The following is a 26,110-nucleotide window of genomic DNA, read 5'->3' on the forward strand; positions in this document are numbered from 1 at the left end:
CAGACAGGTGTGTGAAATTATAGTTAGGAAACTGCTGGGTCCAGTCTTGTTTTTCTGGTGCCATGAAACATTCACTAATGCACAGATATTAACTATCTGTATCTGTCTGCAAAGGCTTTCTTATAAGTGAACACCAACCCTCACACCTAAACACACATAGCAACAGCAGGTGGTGGTTCATAACCAAAGGAAACTGCAGGCCCCATCTACATAAACAAAGCCTTGACCACAACTGAAACGCCGCCTCCAGGATGGAACCCACAGACATCTTGCTGTTTGTTTCCCTGTAGTCAGCTAGTCAGTCAGACATCCGACAGACACAGAATGCTCCATTGTTCCATGATCATCTTCATCAAACCCATCATCATCACCAAGAGATTGTGATTGATATTATGTCAGGTGAGAGGTTATATATCTATGCTTTACTCTCTATGTGTGTCTCCAAAAGAGAGCAACACTGGTTTTTTCCTCCCTTTTCTTTTTGTAGGGGAACAGGAGTCTGCTCACCCTCCACATTGTATAGTTTAATGGAGATAGTTACAGAGGTGAAGTGAGCAAGGAGAAAGATGAGAGCTGTGCAGTTGACTCAGGGATCGAACCACTGTCGAATATGTACCCAGGAATTAACAGTGATTTTCCGCTAGACAAATCAAATTACACCACAATATCTTAACATTAGACACGTTTTGAGTTCTGAAAACATCTGACAAACGTTGATATTGGAATGTAATATCCCGTTAAGTTTACCATTTGAATTGACCTTGATTTAAATGTATGTCAAATCTACTTTCTCCTCCTCCTCTCCAGGCACACAGACTTCTCTGGTTGCCCTGCTGTGGCTGTGGGGAGCGTGGCTTTCCCCTGTCCTGTCCTCGTGCACCACGGGCCGGCCAGCAGAGTGCAAGGCTGCGCTGTCAGCTCCGGGTACCAACCTGGCGGGCGAGGGTTTCGACGTCGTCACCATGGAACGCAAGCAGGCCTATGTCATCGACGTGGACACCTGGAGGAAGAGCGATAACGGTACCTGTACCCTCTGTGTTAACCCTTTCATGGGAGGCCAGACTCAGAGGCTGCCTGCGGCTGTGGTGGACTGGCGTCCTTCGCAGAAGTGCAACATGATGTTAGCCAGTATGGTCTACGACTCCAGCGAGGCGTTTGTGAGCAGCAGCCAGACAGAGGTAATACTACTAAACTCAACATGTCAGGTGTTGGTTTCATCAGCTGAAAGAAAAGTTACCAGACATGTTCCATACGCATAAAAAGCGTATTTCTCGAACATTTTGCAAACAACTTTGTTTACATCCTTGTTAGTGAGCATTTCTCATTTGCCAAGATAAACCATCCACTTGACAGGCGTGTCATATCAATGAGCTGATTGTGCTGCGGACAGTAAAAGGCCACTCTAAAATGTGCAGTTTTGTCACACAACACAATGCCGCAGATGTCTCAAGGTTTGAGAGAGCGTGCAATTGGTATGCTGACTGCAGGAATGTCCACCAGAGCTGTTGCCAGAGAATTTAATGTTAAATTCTCTACCATAAGCGGCTTCTGTCATTTTAGAGAATTTGTCAGTACGTCCAACCAGCCTTCCAAACACAGAACAAATACAGTATGTGGGTGAGCGGTTTGCTAATGTCAACTTTGTGAACAGAGTGCCCCATGGTGGTTCTGGGGTTATGGTATGGGCAGGCATAAGCTACAGACAACGAACACAATTGCATATTATCGATGGGAATTTGAATACACCCCAAAAAACGATCCTGAAGCTGTAGTGGAAAAATTCGGTGAGTCATATTTCACAAATACTGGAGCATGTGAGTTCAAACAGACTTTCATTACCACTTAACAAATGCCGAGCTTGTTCATGAATACAACAGCCTTCCAGTCTTGGCACACACGTTTGATATATTTGTCCTCCTTTCGCCACACTCACAGTAACTCCTCTCAATGGCTCATCCCCTCAGGCATTTAGCCACCGTTATCTTATTGGTTTCGTATTAGGGCATGGAACCCGTAGAGCCACAGAAATAGACACAAATAGTCTGCACTCGTCTTAAGCCAGGTTCATGCATGTAGGACCATAGTTACAGACCTTGGCACTTTACAGGAATAACCATGCATGTCATCCTGCTAACTCCTCTGAAAGGGACACCCCTGTTCTGGAAAAAAAACAAGAGGCTTAACCATAGCAACAGTACATAGTTGGCCATAACACAGTTACAGGAAAAGCCAGTCGTGTCCACACCCCAGAGAGGTGCATGTTTAATGGTGTCTAATGACCCGGAGCACACACAGTGCACTAGTTTTGCTGGTTCCTTCTGAAATAAATTATTGCCACATATGTCCTGAGAAATTCACAATGAATCCCATTGTGAAGCCCATTTTTTAAAAAGGTTTCTGTGACCAAGAGATGCATATCTGTATTATCAGTCATGTGAAATCAATAGATTAGGGCCTAATGAATTGATTTAAATTGACAGATATCCTCACATGAACTGTTACTCAGTCAAATATTTGGAAGTTTTACATGATGCATTCACATTTTTGTTCAGTATATAAAATATATATTTATAGAGAGAGAGATTTATAATAATAGTCAGAAGTATAATAATAATATAAATAAGAATAATTGATTCAATATATATTTAAATATAGCTCTTTTCCCAATACTCAAAGTGCTTTATGTGGGTAAACTCACCTTATCCACCGCCATGTGTAGGTAGATGTCAGTTGGAAGATTGGTCTGGACATTATGACCCCCCAGGCTAAGGGGTCGGTCATGGTGGGGGGCACCCACTCCAGAGCTGCCAAAACGGTGATGAGCCAGTCGAAGAAGGACAAGTACAGCTTCATCAAACAGGATATACACTGCTCTTATTACAGGTGATATACCTTGTAAATATAACATCACTTGTATTCTCGAAGTTTAACTTTATAGAACCAACACTGCTCTCTACAGGCTATAAACTCTCCATCTTGTGTGTTTCTTTCTCAGATACCGCCTGCTAGATGACCCTCCCCTGCACCCTGAGTTCTCTCGCTCCCTGGGCCTCCTGCCCCCCCTCTACACAGCCCAGACCAAGGTTGAATACAGATATTTTCTTGCCAACTTTGGCACCCACTTCATCAAGAAGGTTCTCCTGGGGGGGCGGGTGAAGAGCGTGACCTCCCTGCGAGTGTGTCAGGCGGCCCTGAGTGGCTACAACGAGAACGAGGTCCTTTTCAATCAAAATATATTAGTAAATGTATTTATCTATTTATTTATTTAAAGAAAATGTACATTACGTTAAAAACAATAATAATCCAGGTCAAGGACTGTCTTGAGGCTGAGGCCTCCGTCGCCACCGTTACCGGAACAGCCGAAGTAAAGACAGAGACCAAGTTCTGCAAGGCGGATCTTCAGAAACGTGACATCAAGGACCGCTTCAGCAGCACCTTCCAAGAGAGGTTCGATTGATTTTGATTTGATAGATTTTTGGGGGTTAATGGGCATTATACAAGACTTATAAAACACATATTTCCATTGTGGTCCTCGTTTAAGACAAATCATGACTAATGATGAACAAACAGGTTTACCGAGGTGGTTGGGGGACAGACGGACGGGACGCCAGACTTGCTCTTCTCCCAAACGGGTGGAAACTCCAAGGCCTTCGCTGATTGGGCGAGCAGCCTGAAGACCATCCCTGACATCATCAACTACTCCCTTCACCCCCTCCACCTATTGGTGAAGCAGGCAAGTAAGAGGGCTGGGCTGAAGAAGGCTGTGGAGGACTACATCCTGGAACATGCTCTGGTCAAGCGCTGCTCTGGGAAGTGCAAGGGAGGCTCCAGCTCCAGTGCCCACGACTCCTGCCAGTGTGTGTGCCAGGCCAGCAAGGAGATGACCAGCCAGTGCTGCCCGCAGGAGAAGGGCCAGGCCCGCTTTACCGTCACCGTGATGAACGCCAAGGGCCTCTGGGGGGACACCACCTCTGAGACCGACGGCTTCGTCAAGGTATTATCTCTTTTATTTTATCTTACTAAGAAATTTGTTTTTAAATTGACTTGAATGCTAAAGTCTAGGATTTTACGTGATTTACATTTCCGTAGCCACATCCCTCTACACTATGTGGACATCCCTTCAAATGTATGTGGACACCCCTTCAAATTAGTGTATTTGGCTATTTCCTCCACACCCGTTGCTGACAGGTGTATAAAATAGAGCACACAGCCAGCCATTGCAATCTCCATAGACAAACATTGGCAGTAGAGCGAGGTCCATAGAGAAATAGTTTGTCGAGATCGGTGTGGCCTGCATAGATCCCTGACCTCAACCCCATCGAATACCTTTGGGATGAATAGGAATGCCATCTGCGAGCCAGGCCTGATCACCCAACATCAGTGCCCGACCTCACTAATGCTTGTGGCTGAATGGAAGCAAGTCCAAACAGCAATGCTCTAACATCAAGTGGAAAGCCTTCCCATAAGAGTGGAGGCTGTTATAGCAGGAAAGAGGGGGGCTACTCTATATTAATGTCCATGATTTTGGAATTAGATGTTCAACGAGCCGGTGTCCACATACGTTTGGCCATGTAGTGTATATACTAAAACAAGTGGCAGGGGGCCCCGTTTTCTTTTCTTTTTCTAATCACATACAGTACCTTTAAATAAAGTTTGATTTGGTTTGATCCGTCAAGGTGTCAATGGATGGAGCAGCCATGCAGACCAGGGTGATCTACAACAACAACAACCCCACCTGGAACAAAGTATTAGACTTCGGTTTCGTCAAGCTCTCCCTGGCCAGCGAGCTGAAGTTTGCTGTGTACGATGAAGACAAAACCTGGTACAAGTCTTGGAACGACCTCCTGGGGGAGTGCAGCGTCCGGCTGGGTTCTCACAGCAAAATGTGTCCCATGAATCATGGAAACCTGTACTTTTCCTACAAGGTTGACTGTGCCACAGGACTTGGGGGCTCCACCTGTGGGGAGTATGTCCCCTCTGGGATGAACTCTGACCTCTCTGACCTCTACACCTCCCGCAACTCCCTCAACATGACCCAGGATCTGCTGGCTCACATCCGGACGGGCCGGCCCCTAGGAGACCCCCTGGCTTTCGTGGTTAAGCAGAAGGCTAATGGTCATGGAAAAAACACATGAATCTCACATCGCATGTGAGGGATAATGGTTACCCTTGTCTCCTTGCTCTCAGTGAGCTGTGATCAAAACCGCTATGCTATGCACTATAAACCTTATCCTGGCCTATCTAACTTTAAGGCATACCATTTCTAACCTATTGTTCTGAACCATAAATCATTTTACTTTGGTAAAAATAAAATAAAAACACCAACAAAAACATCCAAAGTGCTGTATATCCTGTGTATTTCTGAAGGTAATGGTTTATACACATGTTTATATGTTTAATGAACAGGGGCCATGTACAATTACAAAATGAAATATCATGCATTAAAATGGACATTTATGTTTTCATTCTCTCATGACTGTGCCATGTTGTTTGTGCTACCACTGCAATAAAAAGCTACTTGATTTGAAATATTCAGCTGGTAGTCCAGAACATCAATTCATTGACCCTCACTTGAAAACTAATGTGCTGCTTTTATGTTGTATTCAATGGAAGCAATTTTCTCTAAATATATAATCATTGAATACATTTTAGAAATGAATATTTACTACAGTTGGTGTAGCCTACTTTGTTGACTGCACCTCTTCATTGACCAACTGGACCAGTTCAAGGAGTCACTGTTAAGATTCTTTTCCATTGATATGTTATACAAGAAAGTAATTTCTTTATTATGGAATATATTTGGTGGGAAATACTAATACATTAAGCTGGGTTGGGGTCAAATGCATTTCAGCTCCCGTCAGATCAGGATGTACAGTACACTAAAATTACAATTCCAGATCACTTCAATTTCGAACAATTTGAATTTGAATTGGCGTTTGGTTCACTTTTGGAATTGACCGGAATTTAAATTGAATTTAACCCAACCCTGACAGTAGGAGGCATCAGGATGATTGTGTGTGTACTTCAGGGTATAGTATTGTAAGTACACAATTTAATCTTACTATTCAGCTACTACAAATAGCTAAGCACTGATATTTCACAGGGACAATATCATCTCAAAGTCTCTTAGAAAAGCGACAAGTTTAGAAAAGTATTATATTCTCACAATTGTCCAATTCAATGGTTTCTCAACAATTTCCTGAATCACAGAAGTGTAAGTTAAATGTCAGACCATGCTTGATTTTACCAAACCCAATGTTACAGAAAAATGAAAGATAAAACCACATAAAAAAAAAAAACTGTAAATGAATACTAGCACAAATACAAAACAAAATTAGAAAATGATTCTCTGTAAATACGACCATTTATTTAAATGTAGAAGATTCACAAAAAAAGTGTTGACTTCAAGAGGCAATATTCTGCAGTTCGCATCGGACAACAGATTCCTTGTTGATTGTTATCAGTGCCTGCCAAAGTAGACTGATAGTCACACCAAGTTCAAGGACTGATGTATCTTTTGTGAATTGCTTTCAAGCAAAGAAGCTGAGGCACAGTGTATAACAGATTATCATTCCAGCCACCATTTTGTGGCTCTTCGATTAGACTATTCTGCTAAGTGACGAAGCAGATGCCTTGTCTTGATTCTGTAAACTAAAACCTAAAACATAATCAGATTTAAGCATCTTTAAGCATCTTTATCATAAATGTTTCTTCTTTGTTTAGTGTTAAATCTGACCCTTTTTCTTACCGGCAAAGGCGTTTTTTTTTTTTTTTACTATGGCCCGACACATCATTACTCTACAAGATGCTATTCCTCTTCGAGAGGATGAATGGGCTCTCAATTAAAAACTTTTTTAGACACAGGGAATACCTGGACAAAATACCTGAAATTCACTACTTTCATTTATCTGCTTACTCTGCCCTCATATTTAAGTGTTATACCATATTATTTCCAGTGACAACTATGTGGAGTTTGTGCAAACAATTTTGTGAGCTTATTACAGTATTATAGACCAAATGTTTTATTTAACTAGGCAAGTCAGTTACGAACAAATTAATCTTTACAATGACGGCCTACCCATGCCAAACCTGGGCCAATTGTGCACCGCCATATGGGCCTCCCAATCACAAACAGATGTGATACAACCTGGATTCAAACTAGGGACACCTTTTGCACTGAGATGCAGTGCCTTAGACCGCTGAGCCACTATGTCGTGGGATGTATGTAGAAGAACCCTTACCTTCTAATGGCTCGTGTGGCTTGTGCATGTCATAGAGCAAAACATTACTTGTGTGTGTTCGTGAGAGTCTCAGCTTTTCATAGTGGGGTCATAATACCGTTCAGACATTACAGATGTTTTTTTTGTGAGAACAACCGTTTTCGAGATCTGCCCTCGTCTCACAAACACTGCTCTAGTTCAGCACCTGTTAATTTGCGCAGGCGAATGGTTGGTTTTGGCAGATGCAGAAGATATAGACGAATCTAATGCAAAAGAAACACCGGTCTGTAGCTAAAACACACAATATTTAAAAGGGGTTAGAAGCACTAGAATGTGCTGGCGATACCGTGGGACTCAAAGCATTAGTAATGCTAAAGGACTCTCTAAGGCTCTTTTCTGCCTGTTCCTTTGTGATCAATTTCCAGGAAAGGGGGATATCTCCTGGGCATGCATCATACTCTTTGGAAAATTTCTTGTTGAATTTTGCCATCACATATTTCCAGTAGTCTGAGGCTTGTATGCTGGGATCTGCTGGAATATGCCAATTGGGAAAAATGTCTCTGTACTTTTTGAAAGGGTGGTATTTTCCATTTGTCTCATAGCATCTGAAAGAAGTCTCACTGAACACAGAGGAGGAGCAGATATCAGTCACGAGTTCCTTTGAACCCTCAAACCTGTATCGACCAAGTCCCTGTGGTCTGTGTATTGAAGCACAGTGATCATTGTGGGCCTCCCCTCCTGCCTCGCATGGTGACTTGCAGAATGGACACTGCTTCCCGCAGCCAAACACTCTTGTGAACAGGACGTTCTGTGGTTTAATCCTCAGTTGATCCAATTTCTTACTTACATCTGTTGCATTTCTGAATTCTTCTCTCAGAGATTCTTCCATCTCCACCACAGATGTTTTGAGCCAGTAGGAAAACTGTTCCTGGTTGGAATTGTTGAGGATCATGGTGGCTTCCAATGCATCTTGGGGGATGACCAGCTTCTCTCCAAGTTCCCTGCATATGTCCTGAATGAATTCCTTTATGTTGCCATTCTTAGTCATCTGTGCTTTTGTGATTGCCTCAGTGATGACTCTGATGATCCCTTTGAGTTGACAGTCTTCCAACTCAAACATTTTGTTTCCTTGTGAAAATCGTTTCAACATTTCACCCAAAATCCAATTCTTGACAAAGTCTTCGTAGTGACAAGTGTAGCTCACATAGTTGGCAAAGTTGAATTCTGACAGTAGTTGCTTCAAGATAGAGTACTGGAAAAATGTCCGAGAGCTGAATTGAAAGGCATTCTGTCCTGTCAGCATTTCGTCAACAATTTCCGGACCCAGGGAACTGGCAACATAGGCTTCTACTGCAGGTTTAAGACACAGGTTGGTGAACTCCACAGATTTCTTCCGACACTGATCTTGTCCATTGAACAAGTCTTTGAAGTTCGCCAAGTATTTACCTTTGAACTGTTCAAGGCACAAACGAGGATTATTGTCACATATGAACTGTTCATGCATTGATTGGAAAGCCCTGGATGCAAACCCACAAACGTACAATTTAATGGAGACTTCAAATTTATCGCTTGTTTCAAGATTTTTGTTGGCGTTCAACTTCTCTTCAATAATATGCATTATCTCTTGAATGTATGTGTCATTGTAATCTGTTTTATTTGGGATCTTCTCATTCACAAATTGTTTGCATATCTCTATAAGGTTGTCTGCCATGGCCTGGGTTTTTCTTGTGTGCTCATCCATGTACAAACCCTTTAATAATCTCTTGAAAAACCCCTGTGGAGTGACTATGAAGGGTTCTTTTCCATGATCTTCAAGTTTCTCTTTGTTCAGCTTTTCATTCACTGAACCTCCCTTCTGCTTCATGTTAGACCGGAGTTGGTTGAAAACATCGCTCACAATGTCTCGTTTCTTTAATCGTGTAAAAGAGAGCTCCTGCACGGTTTCCTCCCACACATTTTCAAATTCTCTATCAAGGTCCTTCTCTGACCGCTCAGAATGGCTCTTTCTGCAGTCCTCAAGCAACTTCAGCACCTTCTCCTCCATCACGGCTGTGTGGTTTTTCTTGATTGTGTCAAGCTTTTTCATTCCTTTTCGAATCTCAAAAGCAGCTTCCAGTTTACTCATTATAGAGTTTTCCATCTCCCTTTTCATACTTTTGGTGCTGTTTGCAAAATCCTCTCTGTATCTCTCCACAAGATAGACATGGCCCTCTGTCTGCTCGTAGTACTTGGTCAGGTTGTCAAGAATGGTCTTCTCCCATTTGACAAGTTCCGTTGAGGCTGCACTTTTCAATTGACAGAGAAAATCCCTCTCATCTCCTGTCTGAGATTTCATTGCTATTGTTCCAAAGTTGGAAATCCTTGCTTCAGCACTTGTCATCCATGTGTGCATGTGTTTTCTGACAGACCATTCCCACTTGTTGAACTCAATGCACAACTTCATGTAGGCATCAGCCACCAGGCTGTTTCTGAAGCTGAAGATGAAGTTTTCATACTTCACAGCATTCCAAAGGCTTTTTGTCCACTCCAGAAAGTCCATGATGTTGTTCCCAGAGGTTTCACAGTTCTGGAAGACCTTGATCATGTTATTTTTGAACTCGTAGACGGACTCGCTGTACCCGGCATTGACAGGTGCCATTGGAGGGTTTCCATGCCAAAGTCCAGGGATGTACCAGTTACCAGTCTCTGGGTTGTACTCCATCACATCTGTGAAGCTCATGCTCTCCTCCTTGTTTTCCATTCTGGCTGCTGCCTGGGTCATCTCATTCAATTGCTCCAAGAGCATTTTCCGGTCTCTCATGTTCTTGTCATGTGCCGAGACATCTGCCACGTTCTGGTGGACAAACTGGCACTTGGGTTTCTTTCCCACCTCTTTCATTCGGAGAAAAGCATGGACAACAATCTGCAGGATGTCTTTCATCTCAATCGAGTTCTCCATGGCAATATTGATAATTGTGACATCACTTAGCCCAACAACTAGAGTGGCTAGCTCGTTGTCATGCTCATAGCTGTCATCCAGCTGTACCAACTCTGGAGACTTCAGTCCTTCTGTGTCGATGATCACGAGGAAATCGCAGTTCAGCTCTTTCTTGAAGTCCTCTTTGACTTTGATGAGAAGCATGAAGGCCCCTCTTGTGCATCTGCCGCTACTGACTGCGAACTGCACTCCAAACATTGTATTCAGTAGAGTGGACTTTCCTGTGCTCTGAACACCTAGAACAGTTACCACCAGGATCTTGTTCTTTGGCTGCACCAAGACATTGAGCTGATGCAGCACATCACTCACCCATCTCAGAGGTATGTTAGACGCGTCTCCGTCCACCAGTTCCAGAGGAAACCCATCCAGAAGCAGCTCAGCACATAGTCTGGGCAGGTGCTGCAGTTGTTTCCGTGACTCTTCAGTTTCTCCCAGTAAGACTGCAGATTCGTACAGTTGACCCATTTCACGTAGGAAATGTTCAGTTCCCAAAGAACTGTTTGAAATCTGTCTATCAAGGTATGCAATTTCATCTTGGTTTTCAGACCAATTCTGAGACTTTTCTTTATACATTTCCCTCAGGCCAGAAAGGTTTTTACGAGCCATATTGTCCAGGTTCATTCTCATCCATTTCAAGAAGTAGGACCTTTCTAGCCCTGTGCTTGATATTGCATGTATGAAGCAGGTCATTGCCTCTGACATGTCATAACTCCTTTGCTGTTCCCTAAGTTGTCTCTTCTCTGTTTGGAGTTCACTTTTGTACGTCTCAATGTTCTTGTCACCAGCTTTCCGCAGTCTGCATTCCTCCTTCTCCAGACGTGCCAGCTCCTTCCAGATCTGTCCTTGCAAGGGAAGCTGTGTTTCCTTATACTGTGGTGTGTCATGAATTTTTGATGTGATTGCATCCGCATTTTGCTTGGCACTCTGACATTCTTGGCAGTCCTCATCAACAAAGATCCCAAGCTCGTGTGCCACTTCAGCCATCTGCTCCAATGGCATTCTGGACTTTGAACTCTTGATGACCTCACCAACTGTGCTTCTCAGGTTCTTCACAAAGTCTGCATCATTCATCTGTTTGGTTTTCAGGATGATGTTGCTTTTCTTCAAGTTCAACTCTGCTGCTGTTTTCTTTAAAGCATCAATGCTGAAGCCCTTGCTCTGTGGGTTACCCACCAGAAACAGCTGTGCCTTGGTGTTTTGGCTGGTCAGTAGCTTGTACTTGGTGTCCAAGTTGTCAAAGAACACAAAAACTGCTGCAGAGGTTGAACAAAGAAAGGAGTACTGGGTCTCAAAGGAACTGATGTCCCCTCTCAGATTGGTTACAGCAACAGCTTCACCAAAAATATCAATGTTCTTGTTCCCACAGGGAAGGTACCAGCTTATCTCAACCAATCCATTGGATATCCTCCTTGGACTATCACCACATTCCATGTCATGGTGGACAAACGTGTCGTGATACTGTTGGGGATTACTCAGAAGCTTGTTCAGAATCTGTGACTTGGACAGAGAGCACTCACCCAATCTAACAAAAGAGACCATGGGGAGGTCAGAGAGAACAATCCTGTCTTCAACAAATCCTCTTGGGTCTGACAATGAATGAGGCCTAAACTTCTTGACAATGTCTCGCATTGCCCAAAGCATCAGCATGCACTGTTTTGTGTCACAATTGGGTAGAAGCAGGGGCACAGAAAACTGACACATGGACATTTTCAAGACCATCTCTTGCTGCAGAAAACTGTTAGAGCACAGAAAGAGAGCAGTAACAACGTCTAAGGGGTTTACAACATTACTAGAGTCCAGGTTATCAACCAGACTCTCCAGATCTAGGTCTATGTTGCAAAATGAAGCATCACAACTTGCCTCACCTCCTGATGAGATGCATTTCACACTCCTAGCTGTTACATTAACCATCATTAACCTCTTCAAGAAAGTCCATGGTAAGGCTGAGAGAGTCTGAGCGGGTTCATCTGTGACGGTCTTCTCATCGATCTGCAGCACGGTGCTCAGGGCGAGCTTCTCTGTGTAGTGTTGCTCCAACCCCAGGTTCAGCAGCAAGCTCTCCAGGTGGGTTTCTGTGGGGGATCGAGAATGGTTTCAGATCTGAGCGCCTTGGTTGACAATCAATCCATTAGAAAACATCCTCCTGTCAAAAGTAACACAGTGAAAATTCTTAATACACTCACTTGTGCGTACATATGTCACAGCAGACTTGCTTTGTGTCCCGTTTTTCAGCACCGTAGAGACATGGAAGGAGTATTTGACACCTTGACTCAGACTGGAGAACGTCAGGGTGTTGGATTCTGTTGTTATCTTCTGCACATCCTCTCCATCACAGGAACAGGTCACGAGACATGCCTCAGGAACACCAACACGTTTGTCCCAACTCAGAGACACTGATTCACTGCTGACATGATCTATCTTTATCTTTTCAGGTGGCACAGGTTCTGCAAAAAGGACAAAGGACCCAATCCAATTTTAACTGAAATAATGAAAACACAAGTTAAACATAATTCTCCCTGTAATGCAAGAGGCCATGTTTGAATCAAAGCACTTACTTGTATAGATGGACATTGTGACCGATGCTCTCTGATTCCTATCGTCAGTGACCGATGAGACGCTGAAAGTGTACTCTGTCCCCGGGTACAAGCCTTCCACATCAGTGCTGTTGGATCCTTGGATGGACAGGATCTCTCTCCGGGTGTAGCAGGAGTAGGTCAATTTGTACCTCAATGCCGGGTCAAAAGGAAGCCAGCTCAGAGAAACAGAGTCACTGCCAACATAGTGAACTGTTATTTCTCCGGGGGAGGACAGCTCTGTGAAAGAGAGTAAAAAGTTAAGTTATAAATAATGTTCATCTCTGGGAAAGAGTTGTAGCAGCTAAGGATGGGCACAGTTATTCGAATATCCGAATGGAGGTTAGTATTCGATTACTTGTGTGAATGTTCATTTTAGCAGAAAATGAATATTAGGCCTATTTTAACAATTAAAAGCTTGTGTTATTAAATGATATTATCATTGTGACATTGTTACACACAGGGATATACCATGACAGTTGAAATTCTTGATTTAATAAAACAAGTGTTTATGATGATGGTATGAAAAGGTTATAAATAAATGCTTTTTCTGTATACTGTATTATCGCTACTGTTGTTATGCTAGCAGTGAAAAACAGATACAACCGGTTATTAACAACTACAACTGATGTAGTGGTAAAACAAATTGGTGGGTAACTGCTTATGATTGTTCACAGTGAATAAAGTAATGCTCCCTATATTTTATGCACTTTTCCATGATATGCGAGTAAACTCTTGAACATAATACAAATAATTTACGTGTGTTTTCCCCCCACTGGTTACAACATAATATCACTACAACTCCCTAATATGCATACAGATGCAGTGTTTTCATGTGAATGGAAAGAAACTGATATTCATTTTATGAAATGATAAAGAATACTCTAAGCTTGACAATAATTCAGAGATACAGTATTTTGTAAATGATATAATTGTCTCTAATATTACTGAAGCACCTTCTACAGCAGCCTCCATCTGTTGAGCTGGATCTACCTCCAGACCGTCAACTTGTGCTCTCTGACATGTGTCCTCATCTTCCCCAAGTCTTAAGTCAAGGAATTGATCACTTGCATCATGAAAGTCCTTCAAATGAATAGAAAAACGTTCACAGCTAGAATGAAAGGTTTTACACTTTCAAATTTCTGTCAATGTAATGATTAAAACATGTCCCCACATTGCAAATCGCAAAGCAAATGAATTGATAAAAGAGGGCACATTTTAAGGACAACTACATAAAGTATTCACACCCCATGATTTTCCCCACATTTTTTTGTGATACAAATTGAGATTGTAATGAATTTAATTGTCATTTTCTGTCAATGATTTACACAACATACTATGTAATGTCAAAGTGGAAGAAACATTTTAATATTTGTAAAACATACAAAATATTAAAAATAATAAGAATATGCATTTGGAAAGTATTCAGACCCCTTTACTTTTTCCACATTTTGTTACGTTACAGCCTTTTACAAAAATGTATTAAAAAAATCATATCAATCTACACACAATACCCCATAATGACAAAGCAAAAACAGGTTTTTGAAGTTTTTCAAATGTATATAAAAATAATATGAAATACCTTATTTACATAAGTATTCAGACCCTATGCAATGAGACTTGATATTGAGCTCAGGTGCATCCTGTTTCCATTGATCATCCTTGAGATGTTTCTACAACTTCATTGTAGTCCACCTATAGTAAATTCATTTGATTTGACATGATTTGGAAAGGCTGTCTATATAGGGTCCCAGAGTTGACAGTGCATGTCAGAGTAAAAACCAAGCCATGAGGTCAAAGTTATTGTCTGTGGAGCTCCAAGACAGGTTTGTGTCGAGGCACAGATCTGGGGAAAGGTACCAAAAAAATTCTGCAGCATTGAAGGTCCCCGAGAACACATTGGCCTCCATCATTCTTACATGGAAGAAGTTTGGAACCACCAAGACTCTTCCTAGAATTTTCCTAGAGCCAAACTGAACAACCGGGGGAGAAGGGTCTTGGTCAGGGAGGGGACCAAGAAGCCGATGGTCACTCTGACAGAGCTCTAGAGTTCCTCTGTGGAGATGGGAGAACCTTCCAGAAGGACAACCATCTCTGCAGCAACCCACCAATCAGGCTTTTATGGTTGAGTGGCCAGAAGGAAGCCACTCCTCAGTAAAAGGCACATGACAGCCCGCTTGGAGTTTACCAAAAGGCACCTAAAGATTCTCAGACCATGAGAAACAAGATTCTCTGGTCTGATTTTTTATTTTACCTTTATTTATCAGGCAAGTCAGTTAAGAACAAATTCTTATTTTCAATGACGGCCTAGGAACAGCAGGTTAACTGCCTGTTCAGGGGCAGAACGACAGATTTGTACCTTGTCAGCTCAGGGATTTGAACTTGCAACCTTCCGGTTACTAGTCCAACGCTCTAACCACTAGGCTACCCTGACGCCCCATTCTCTGGTCTGATGAAACCAAGATTGAACTCTTTGGCCTGAATGCCAAGCTTCAAGTTTGGAGGAAACCTGGCACCATCCCTACGGTGAAGCATGGTGGTGGCAGCATCATGCTGTGGGGATGTTTTTCAGCGGCAGGGAACGGGAGACTAGTCAGGATCGAGGCATAGATGAACGGAATAAGGTACAGAGAGATCCTTGATGAAAACCTGCTCCAGAGCGCTCAGGACCTCAGACTGGTGTGAAGATTCACCTTCCAACAGGACAACAACCCTAAGCACACAACCAAGACAATGCAGTAGTGGCTTCGGGACAAGTCTCTGAATGTCCTTAAGTGGAATAGCCAGAGCCCAGAATTCAACCCAATCATACATCTCTGGAGAGATCTGGAAATAGCTGTGCACCCATCCAACCTGACAGAGCTTGAGAGGATCTGCAGAGAGGAATGGGAGAAACTCCCCAAATACAGGTGTGCCAAGCTTATAGTGTCATACCCAAGACTCGAGGCTGTAATCGCTGCCAAAGGTAATTCAACAAAGTACTGAGTAAAAGGTCTGAATACTTATGTAAATATGATATATTAAAAACATTTTTTTTTTGCTTTGTCATTATGGGGTAGTGTGTGTAGATTGATGAGAAAAAAAACGATTGAATCAATTTTAGAATAAGGCTGTAACGTAACAAAGTGTGGGAACAAATCAAGGGGTCTGAATACTTTCCGAATACACTGTATGTATACTGTGCCTTGCTAAAGCATTCACACCCCTTGGACTTCTTCACATTTTACTCTGTTACAAAGTGGGAATAAAATGGAATTAATTGTATGTTTTTGTCAACAATCTACACAACAATGTTAAAATGTTCAGGTCTTGCCATAGATTTTGAAGCAGATTTAAGTCAAAACTGTAACTTGGCCACTCAGGGACATTCACTGTCTTCTTGGTAAGCAACTCTAGTGTAGATTTGGCCTTGTGTTTTAGGTTATTGACCTGCTGAAAGGTGAATTCCTCTCCCAGTGTCTGGTGGAAAGCAGACTGAACCAGGTTTTCCTCTAGGATGTGTTTAGTGCCACCCCATTTTTCTTTATCCTGAAAAATGCCCCAGTATTTGCCGATGTCAAGCATACCCATACCATGATGCAGCGACTACCATGCTTGAAAATAAGTGATGTGTTGAGTTGGATTTGGCCCAAACATAAGGCTTTGCATTTAGGACAACAAGTGTATTTCTGTGCTGTGTTTTATTGCAGCATTATAATGAACAAAAATATAAATGCAACATGCAACAATTTCAAAGACTTTACTGAGTTACAGTTCATGTAAAGAAATCATTAAATTTAAATAAATTGATTAGGTACTAATTTATGGATTTCACATGACTGGGAATACAGATATGCATCTGTTGGTAACAGATACTTTAAGAGAAAGATAGGGGCGTGGATCAGAAAACCAGTCAGTATCTGGTGTGACCACCATTTGCCTCATGCAGCGTGACACATCCCCTTCGGATAGAGTTGATCAGGCTGTTGATTGTGGCCTGTGGAATGTTGTCCCACTCCTCTTCAATGGCTGTGAGAAGTTTCTGGAAATGGGCGGGAACTGGACCACAATGTCGTACATGTCGATCCCGAGCATCCCAAACATGCTCAAAGGGTGACATGGTGAGTATGCAAGCCATGGAAGAATTGGAAATGTTCATGCTTTATCATGCTGAGATGATGGCGGTGGATGAATGGCACGACAATGGGCATCAGGATCTCGTCACGGTATCTCTGTGTATTCAAATTGCCATCGATAAAACGCAATTGTGTTCATTGTCCGTAGCCCATTCCATAACCCCACCGCCACCATGGGGCACTCTGTTCACAACTTTGACATCAGCAAACCGCTCGCCCACACAAAAACATACATGTGTTCTGAGATTGGGAGGTCAGTTGGACATACTGCCAAATTCTCTAAAACGACATTGGTCATGCTGTTTAATCAGCTTCTTGATATGCCACACATGTCAGGTGGATGGACTTTCTTGGCATAGAGAAATGCTCACTAACAGGGTCTTAAACAAATTTGTGCACAACATTTGAGAGAAATAATCTTATGGAACATTTCTGGGATCTTTTATTTCAGCTCATGAAACATGACCAACACTTTACATGTTGCATTTATACTTTTGTTCAGTTTACTTCAGTGCCTTGTTGCATACAATATCCATGTTTTGGAATATTTTTGTATATTTGTATTCTTCTTTTCAAATCATCAGTCATTATTGTGGAGTCACGACAATGTTTTTGATCCATCCTCAGTATTCTCCCATCACAGCCATTGAACTCTGTACTGTATCTGTTTTAAAATCACCAATGGTCTCATGGTAACGTCCTTGAGCAATTTCATAATTCATAATCTTACAGCATATTAACTTGAACATGCTTAAAGAGATATTCAATCCCTGATTTGTTATTGCTACCAATCCACCAATCACTGCCCTTCTTTATGAGGCTTTTGAAACAGGCTTTGTAGTTTAATCTGTGCTTGAAATTCAGTACTTGACTGGGGGACCGTACAGCTGTTGCATATATGGGGGACAGATGAAGGGTTAGTCGTTCCAAAATAATGTCCACCCCTATTATTTCACACAAAGTCCATGCAACTTATTATGTTATTTGTTAAGCCAAATTTACTCTTGAACTTATTTAGGCTAAGAAATAACTAAGCAACGACTACATTTTAGTTATCACATTTTCGTGAATATTTTTTTTTTAATGTGATATGTTCTTCCACTTTGACTTTACAGTATTTTGAGTAGACAAAAACGTACAATTAAATCCATGTAAATCCCACTTTGTAACACAATAAAATGTGAAGAAATCGAAGGGGTATGAATGCTTATGCAAGGCACTGTATATACAGTACCAGTCAAAGGTTTGGACACACCTACTCATTCAAGGATTTATTTTTTATTTTTACTACTTTCTACATTGTAGAATAATAGTGAAGACATCAAAACTATGAAATAACACATGGAATCATGTAGTAACCAAGAAAGTGTTAAACAAATCAAAATATAGCCACCCTTTATATACCAACCCTTTGCCTTGACGACAGCTTTGCACACTCTTGGCATTCTCTCAACCAGCTTCACCTAGAATGCTTTTGCAACAGTCTTGAAGGAGTTCCCACATATGCTGAGCACTTGTTGGCTGCTTTTCCTTCAATCTGCGGTCCAACTCATCTAAACACCACATCAATTGGTTTGAGGTCAGGTGATTGTGGAGGCCAGGTCATCTGATGCAGCACTCCATAACTCTTCTTCTTGGTCAAATAGCCATTACACAGCCTGGAGGTGTGTTGGGTCATTGTCCTGTTGAAAAACAAATGATAGTCCCACTGAGCGCAAACCAGATGGAATGGTGTATCGCTGCAGAATGCTGTGGTTAAGTGTGCCTTGAATTCTAAATAAATCACAGACATTGTCACCAGCAAAGCACCCCCACACCATCACTCCTCCACGCTTCACGGTGGGAACCACACATGCGGAGATCATCTGTTCACCTACACTGCGTCTCACAAAGACATGGTGGTTAGAACCAACAATCTCAAATTTGGACTCATCAAATAAAAGGACTGATTTCCACCTTTCTAATGTCCATTGCTGGTGTTTCTTGGCCCAGGCAAGTCTCTTCTTTATTATTGGTGTCCATTAGAAGTGGTTTCTTTGCAGCAATTCGTTTATGAAGGCCCGATTTCACGCAGTCTCCTCTGAACAGTCGATGTTATGATGTCTGTTACTTGAACTCTGTGTCTGTGAAGCATTTATTTGGGCTGCAATCTGAGGTGCAGTGAACTTATCCTCTGCAGCAGAGGAAACTCTGGGTCTTCCTTTCCTGTGGTGGTCCTCAAGAGAGGCAGTTTCATCATAGCGCTTGATGGTGTTTGCGACTGCACTTGAAGAAACGTTAAACGTTCTTGAAATGTTCCGCATTGACTCACCTTCACGTCTTAAAGAAATGATAGACTGTTGTTTCTCTTTGCTTATTTGAGCTGTTCTTGCTATAATATGTACATGGTCTTTTACCAAATAGGGCTATCTTCTGTATACCAACCCTACCTTGTCACAACACAACTGATTGGTTCAATTGCATCAAGGAAAGACATTATCAAGGCACACCTGTTCATTGAAATGCATTCCAGTTGACTACCTCAAGAAGCTGGTTGAGAGAATGCCAAGAGTGTGCAAAGCTGTCATCAAGGCAAAGGGTGGCTACTTTGAATCATTTCAAAAAGAAGGTATATTTTGATTTGTTTAACACTTTTTTGGTTACTACATGATTCCATGTGTTATTTCATAGATGTAGAAAATAGTAAAAAGAAAGAAAAACCCTGGAATGAGTAGGTGTGTCCAAACTTCTGACTGGTACTGTATATTGAACTGACAAGGTTTTTGATACAGTATGATACGTTATACAATACATATCTATCTTCAAAAACCTTTTGGTGAAAGAGGAACAGAAAACCCTACCTCTTCATCTGAGGAACTGTCCATTGGCAAGGTGTCTTCAGCCGCCCCACTCCTACCCAGGTCATAGGTCACATCTTTCAGACTGCCTGGCTCTGCAATACGTTTGGGATAATAGATGAGCTCATGTTGCAGCACATCAAAAACATATAACATTATAAGATGCTTTATTTTCCATTATAAACTGGGTGGTTTGAGCCCTGAATGGCTGACAGCTGTGGTATATCAGACCATATACCACAGGGACGAGAAAAAATGTATTTTTACTGCTCTACTTACGTTGGTAAGCAGTTTATAATAGCAATAAGGCACCTCAGGGGTTTGTGGTATATTGCCAAAATACCACAGCTAAGGGCTGTATCCAGGTACTCTACGTTGCGTTGTGCATAAGAACAGCCCTTAGCCGTGGTATACTGGCCATGTACCACACCCCCTTGGCCCTTATTACATAATTATATACAGTGGGGAGAACAAGTATTTGATACACTGCCGATTATAGAGGTTTTCCTACTTACAAAGCATGTAGAGGTCTGTAATTTGTATCATATGTACACTTCAACTGTGAGAGGCGGAATCTAAAACAAAAATCCAGAAAATCACATTGTATGAGTTTTAAGTAATTCATTTGCATTTTATTACATGACATAAGTATTTGACACATGAGAAAAGCAGAACTTAATATTTGGAACAGAAATCTTTGCAATTACAGATATCATTCATTTCCTGTAGTTCTTGACCAGGTTTGCACACACTGAAGCAGGGATTTTGGCCCACTCCTCCATACAGATCTTCTCCAGATCCTTCAGGTTTCGGGGTTGTCGCTGGGCAATACGGACTTTCAGCTCCCTCCAAAGATTTTCTATTGCGTTCAGGTCTGGAGACTGGCTAGGCCACTCCAGGACATTGAGATGCTTCTTACGGAGCCACTCCTTAGTTGCCCTGGCTGTGTGTTTCGGGTCGTTGTCATGCTGGAAGACCCAGCCACGACCCATCTTCAATGCTCTTACTGAGGGAAGGAGGTTGTTGGCCAAGATCTCGTGAGACATGGCCCCATCCATCCTCCCCTCAATACGGTGCAGTCGTCCTGTCCCCTTTGCAGAATAGCATCCCCAAAGAATGATGTTTCCACCTCCATGCTTCACGGTTGGGATGGTGTTCTTGGGGTTGTACTCATCCTTCTTCTTCCTCCAAACACGGCGAGTGGAGTTTAGACCAAAAAGCTATATTTTTGTCTCATCAGACCACATGACCGTCTCCCATTCCTCCTCTGGATCATCCAGATGGTCATTGGCAAACTTCAGATGGGCCTGGACATGCGCTGGCTTGAGCAGGGGGACCTTGCGTGCGCTGCAGGATTTTAATCCATGACGGCGTAGTGTGTTACTAATGGTTTTCTTTGAGATTGTGGTCCCAGCTTTCTTCAGGTCATTGACCAGGTCCTGCCGTGTAGTTCTGGGCTGATCCCTCACCTTCCTCATGGTCATTGATGCCCCACGAGGTGAGATCTTGCATGGAGCCCCAGACCGAGAGTGATTGACCGTCATCTTGAACTTCTTCCATTTTCTAATAATTGCGCCAACACTTGTTGCCTTCTCACCAAGCTGCTTGCCTATTGTCCTGTAGCCCATCCCAGCCTTGTGCAGGTCTACAATTTTATCCCTGATGTCCTTACACAGCTCTCTGGTCTTGGCCATTGAGAGGGTGGAGTCTGTTTGATTGAGTGTGTGGACAGGTGTCTTTTATACAGGTAATGAGTTCAAACAGGTGCAGTTAATTCAGGTAATGAGTGGAGAACAGGAGGGATTCTTAAAGAAAAACTAACAGGTCTGTGAGAGCCGGAATTCTTACTGGTTGGTAGGTGATCAAATACTTATGTCATGCAATAAAATGCTAATTAATTACATAAAAATCATACAATGTGATTTTCTCGATTTTTGTTTTAGATTACGTCTCTCACAGTTGAAGTGTACCTATGATGAAAATTACAGACCTCTACATGCTTTGTAAGTAGCAAAACCTGCAAAATCGGGAGTGTATCAAATACTTGTTCTCCCCACTGTAACACCAGTGACAAAAAGCACTAAACTGACCGTCCTCAATGTGACAACTGTTCATGATACAGCCCTCCCACTCCCTCATCCTCATGCACAGCATACACACACACACTATAAAATACACTCACACACATGGATTTTGTTTTGCAGATACACTAACGTTCAAAAGTTTGGGGTCACTTAGAAATGTCCCTGTTTTTGAAAGAAAATAAAAGTTTTTGTCCATTAAAATAACATCAAATTGATCAGAAATAAAGTGTAGACATTGTTAATCGTAGCTGGCAGATAGCAAACCATTACTTCTGTGTTTCAATGGCACAGTTTTTTTTATTTTACCTTTATTTAACTAGGCAAGTCAGTTAAGAACAAATTCTTAATTTCAATGATGGCCTAGGAACAGCCAGTTAACTGTGGACCTTGTCTGGTTACTAGTCCAATGCTCTAACCACTAGGCTACCTGCCGCCCTGTGTTAGCTAATCCAAGTGTATCATTTTAAAAGGCTAATTGAAAACCCTTTTGCAATTATGTTAGCGCAGCTGAAAACTGTTCTGAATAAAGCCAGAAACAAAATGGCCAGAAACAAAGTACTTTCTTCTGAATGAGTGGGAGGCCCCGGTGCACAACTGAGCAAGAGTATAAGTACATTAGAGTGTCAAGTTTGAGAAACAGACGCCTCACAAGTCCTCAACTGGCAGCTTCATTAAATAGTACCCGCTTATTCACTGTTGACCTTGAGACTGGTGTTTTGCGGGTATTACTTAATGAAGCTTCCAGTTGAGGACTTGTGAGGAGTCTGTTTCTCAAACCCTAATGTACTTGTCCTCTTGCTCAGTTGTGCACCAGGGCCTCCCACTCCTCATTCTATTCTGGTTAAAGCCAGTTTGCGCTGTTCTGTAAAGGGAGTAGTACACAGCGTTGTACAAGATCTTCAGTTTCTTGGCATTTTTTTGCATGGAATAGCCTTCATTTCTCAGAACAATAGACTGACGAGTTTCAGAAGAAAGTACTTTGTTTCTGGCCATTTTGAGCCTGTAATCGAACCTACAAATGCTGTTGCTCCAGATACTCAACTAGTCTGAAGAAGGCCAGTTTTATTGCTTCTTTAATTAAAACAACAGTTTCAGCTGTGCTAACTTAATTGCAAAAGGGTTTTCTAAAGATCAATTATCCTTCTAAATTTTTTACCTTTATTTAACTAGACAAGTCAATTAAGAACAAATTCTTATTTTCAATGACAGCCTAGTGAGTTAACTACCTGTTCAGGGGCAGAACGACAGATCTCTAACCACTAGGCTACCCTGCCACCCCCCAAAATGATGAACTTGTATATCTAACACAACGTGCCATTGGAACACAGGAGTGATGGTTGCTGATAAAGGGCCTCTGTACGTACACCTATGTAGATATTCCATTAAAAATCAGCCATTTCCAGCTACAATAGTCATTTACAACATTAACAATGTCTACACTGTATTTCTGATCAATTTGATGTTATTTTAAAGGACAAAAAATGTGCTTTCCTTTTAAAAACAAGGACATTTCTAAGTGACACCAAACGTTTGAACAATAGTGTATGTGGTAGTAGAGTAGTGGCTGAGTTCACACACTTAATGTCATTTAATGTTTTTTAATTGTATATAGCTGCCTTAATTTTGCTGGACCCCAGGAAGAGTAGCTGCTGCCTTGGAAGGTACTAATGGGCATCCATAATAAATACATACTGTATGACAATGGGCCAATAGTTTATCGGAATAGGGTTAAATGTATGTAATATGATAATCTAGCAGACTATTTTATCTAAAGAGACGCAGTCGTGCGTGCATACATATGGGTGTTCCCAGGAATTAAACCCACTATCCTATCGCAATCGCCATAGCCTACCAACTGAGCTGGAGGACCACTATTGACACTGATACAGGATAAGATTGAATTGAAGAAATAGGCCTCCAGCCGACAGGACTCATCACTCGTCTAGAAAAGGCCCGACGCTACTTACCTATCTCTTCTTCGACGATTGCGTTGCATCTCAAGCAAAACTGCTGTCCCTCCTCACAAAGGGTGTTACATCGAGGACACTTCATTTTCTGAAAATGTCTGGAACACAACTCAATAAAAATATGTGCCTAACAGTAAAGTGAAATGTTGTACTAATTTAGACACCCCATAGAATGAATAAAACTGTTTATCAATGCCGCATAATCAGATCATAAGAATGTTGGGGAAAAAGGACATATATTAGGCTACCCTTTCAAACATTTGTATTCGTAAGAAGTATTGGCTTACAGCAACCTTGGTTTATAATCAGTTAATGTGATATTAGATGTACAATATCGTTGGCTTACAGGTTGTATTATCTTTCACTTCGTTAGGATAATCTTTCACTTCGTTAGGATAAAAACATAAGTGGCCCTGTGATTTAAGCTATTAGACAGTTTGATAAGCAACACTTTACGAGACACGACTCACCTGCATATCACACCGCAGCTCAATGACAACGCATAATCAAACGTTCCAGCTACAGCACTAAATGCCATTGGGATGAACCATGTGTAAGAATGAAACTGTCTACTGTGCCAGACTGACAACATTCATGCCATCACATTTTGAAAATGTTCAGAAGTTCACTGTATTCACGTATAACTTTAGCCTACACTTTATTAGAATGTAGTTAACGTAAAAAAAAATATATATATATAGCCTGATTTTGTTATCATTTGGTTCAGTCCGTCTATACTTTTATTTCAGTTTCATTTCACTCAAATGGTAAGGGGATAGACTATAATAGACTAGGTTGAGTTTCGTTTTGACAAGGCAGACTGCCGAACGTTTTCAATGGCACGTAATGAAGAATGGTCTTGAACATGAATGAACATTTAGCAGACTAATTGGTGTACGTACTGGTTCAAATGTGTGTGGCTTGAATCCGAGCCATTGAACACTTTCCCTTCAAAGTCTGCTTGGTCCAAAAAAATTAAATGGCAAATGTTCTCTACGTAGCCAACAAACTTTTAAAACTAGGGCTCAAAAGTAGTGCACTATAGAAGAAATAGGGTGTCAGACGCAACCATGTTTAATTGTATTGTTTTACAGTAAAGTGTAGAATTACCTCCAGGGGAGAGTGCAGTGTCCAGCCCGTTGTAGCTGGGTCTGTGTCACATGTATCATGGCAGCCCAGACAGGTCTTGTAAACTAATGTAAACGTTTACTATCAAATCAAATAGATTTTATTTGTCAGATGCGCTGAATACAACAGGTGTAGGTAGACCTTACCTTGAAATGCTTTACTTACAGGCCGTTAACCAACAATGCACTTCTAGAAATAGAGTTAAGGAAATATTTACCAAATAAACTAAATAAAAAAATGCAATAAAGTAACACAATAAAATACATAACAATAACGAGGCTATATACAGGGGTATTGGTACCTAGTACAGGTTAGTCGAGGTAATTTGTACATGTAGGTAGGGGTAAAGTGAGCATGCGTAGATATTAAACAGTGAGTAGCAGCAGTGTAAAAACAAAGGGGGTGGGGGGTCAATGTAAACAGTCCGGGTGGCCATTTTATTAATTGTCTAGCAGCCTTATAGCTTGGGGGTAGAAGCTACTAAGGAGCCTTTTGGACCTAGACTTGGCAATCCGGTACCGCTTGCCATGCGGTAGCAGAGAGAACAGTCTATGACTTGGGTGACTGGAGTTTTTGACAATTTTTTGGGCCTTCTTCTGACACCACCTAGTATATAGGTCCTGGATGGCTGGAAGCTTGGCCCCAGTGATGTATTGGGCTGTACGCACAACCCTCTGAAGCGCCTTACAGTCGGATGCAGAGCAGTTGCCTTACCAAGCGGTGGTGCAACCTGTCGGGATGCTCTCGATGGTGCAGCTGTAGAACTGGTTACCTTAGATAGATAGGTTACTTAAGGCAAAAACGAAAGGAGGGTGGTTTGTTCTTTACATTTATTTGATTTTTATTTCACCTTTATTTAACCAGGTAGGCTAGTTGAGAACAAGTTCTAATTTACAACTGTGACCTGGCCAAGATAAAGCAAAGGCAGTGTGACACAGACAACAACACAGAGTTACACATGGAATAAACAATAAACAAGCCAATAACACAATAAACAAGTCAATGACACAGTAGAAAAAAATAAAGTCTATATACAGTGTGTGCAAAAGGCATGAGGAGGTAGGCAATAAATAGGCCATAGGAGCGAAGTAATTACAATTTAGCAAATTAACACTGGAGTGATAAATGAGCAGATGATGATGTGCAAGTAGAGATACTGGTGTGCAAAAGAGCAGGAAAGTAAATAAAAACAGTATGGGGATGAGGTAG

At 41.7% G+C, this 26,110-nt stretch overlaps 2 protein-coding genes across 2 annotated transcripts; one reads left to right on the forward strand and one right to left on the reverse strand.

Annotated features, from left to right (window-relative positions):
• The first annotated feature begins 288 nt into the window (after positions 1 to 288).
• Positions 289 to 5,535, forward strand: LOC115138000 (perforin-1-like). The gene is made up of 7 exons (XM_029674379.2): positions 289 to 399; positions 808 to 1,178; positions 2,720 to 2,883; positions 2,996 to 3,215; positions 3,308 to 3,447; positions 3,571 to 3,994; positions 4,677 to 5,535. Exons 1-7 carry the CDS (start codon positions 393 to 395, stop codon positions 5,133 to 5,135), a joined length of 1,785 nt encoding a protein of 594 aa, XP_029530239.1. The 5' UTR covers positions 289 to 392; the 3' UTR covers positions 5,136 to 5,535.
• On the reverse strand, positions 5,336 to 24,329 carry LOC115137998 (interferon-induced very large GTPase 1-like). Its single transcript, XM_029674378.2, has 7 exons — positions 24,244 to 24,329; positions 23,774 to 23,871; positions 19,726 to 19,817; positions 13,727 to 13,853; positions 12,753 to 13,010; positions 12,381 to 12,641; positions 5,336 to 12,269 (listed from the first exon to the last, which is right to left on the reverse strand). Exons 1-7 carry the CDS (start codon positions 24,309 to 24,311, stop codon positions 7,528 to 7,530), a joined length of 5,646 nt encoding a protein of 1,881 aa, XP_029530238.1. The 5' UTR covers positions 24,312 to 24,329; the 3' UTR covers positions 5,336 to 7,527.
• Between the last annotated feature and the right edge of the window lie 1,781 nt (positions 24,330 to 26,110).

Source organism: Oncorhynchus nerka, linkage group LG12, assembly GCF_034236695.1.
Source record: "Oncorhynchus nerka isolate Pitt River linkage group LG12, Oner_Uvic_2.0, whole genome shotgun sequence".
Lineage (NCBI taxonomy): Eukaryota > Metazoa > Chordata > Actinopteri > Salmoniformes > Salmonidae > Oncorhynchus > Oncorhynchus nerka.

Bases quoted from the DNA above. Each gene is read 5' to 3' on its own strand.
- LOC115138000 (XM_029674379.2), top strand. The intron at 2,884-2,995 runs GTGATATACCTT...TTTCTTTCTCAG, and splicing joins ATACACTGCTCTTATTACAG to ATACCGCCTGCTAGATGACC. The intron at 3,216-3,307 runs GTCCTTTTCAAT...ATAATAATCCAG, and splicing joins GTGGCTACAACGAGAACGAG to GTCAAGGACTGTCTTGAGGC.
- LOC115137998 (XM_029674378.2), bottom strand. From the start codon at position 24,311: ATGGCATTTAGTGCTGTAGCTGGAACGTTTGATTATGCGTTGTCATTG. The intron at 13,011-13,726 runs GTGCTTCAGTAA...TCTCTTTCACAG, and splicing joins GATGGAGGCTGCTGTAGAAG to AGCTGTCCTCCCCCGGAGAA. The intron at 12,642-12,752 runs GTAAGTGCTTTG...TCCTTTTTGCAG, and splicing joins CACAATGTCCATCTATACAA to AACCTGTGCCACCTGAAAAG.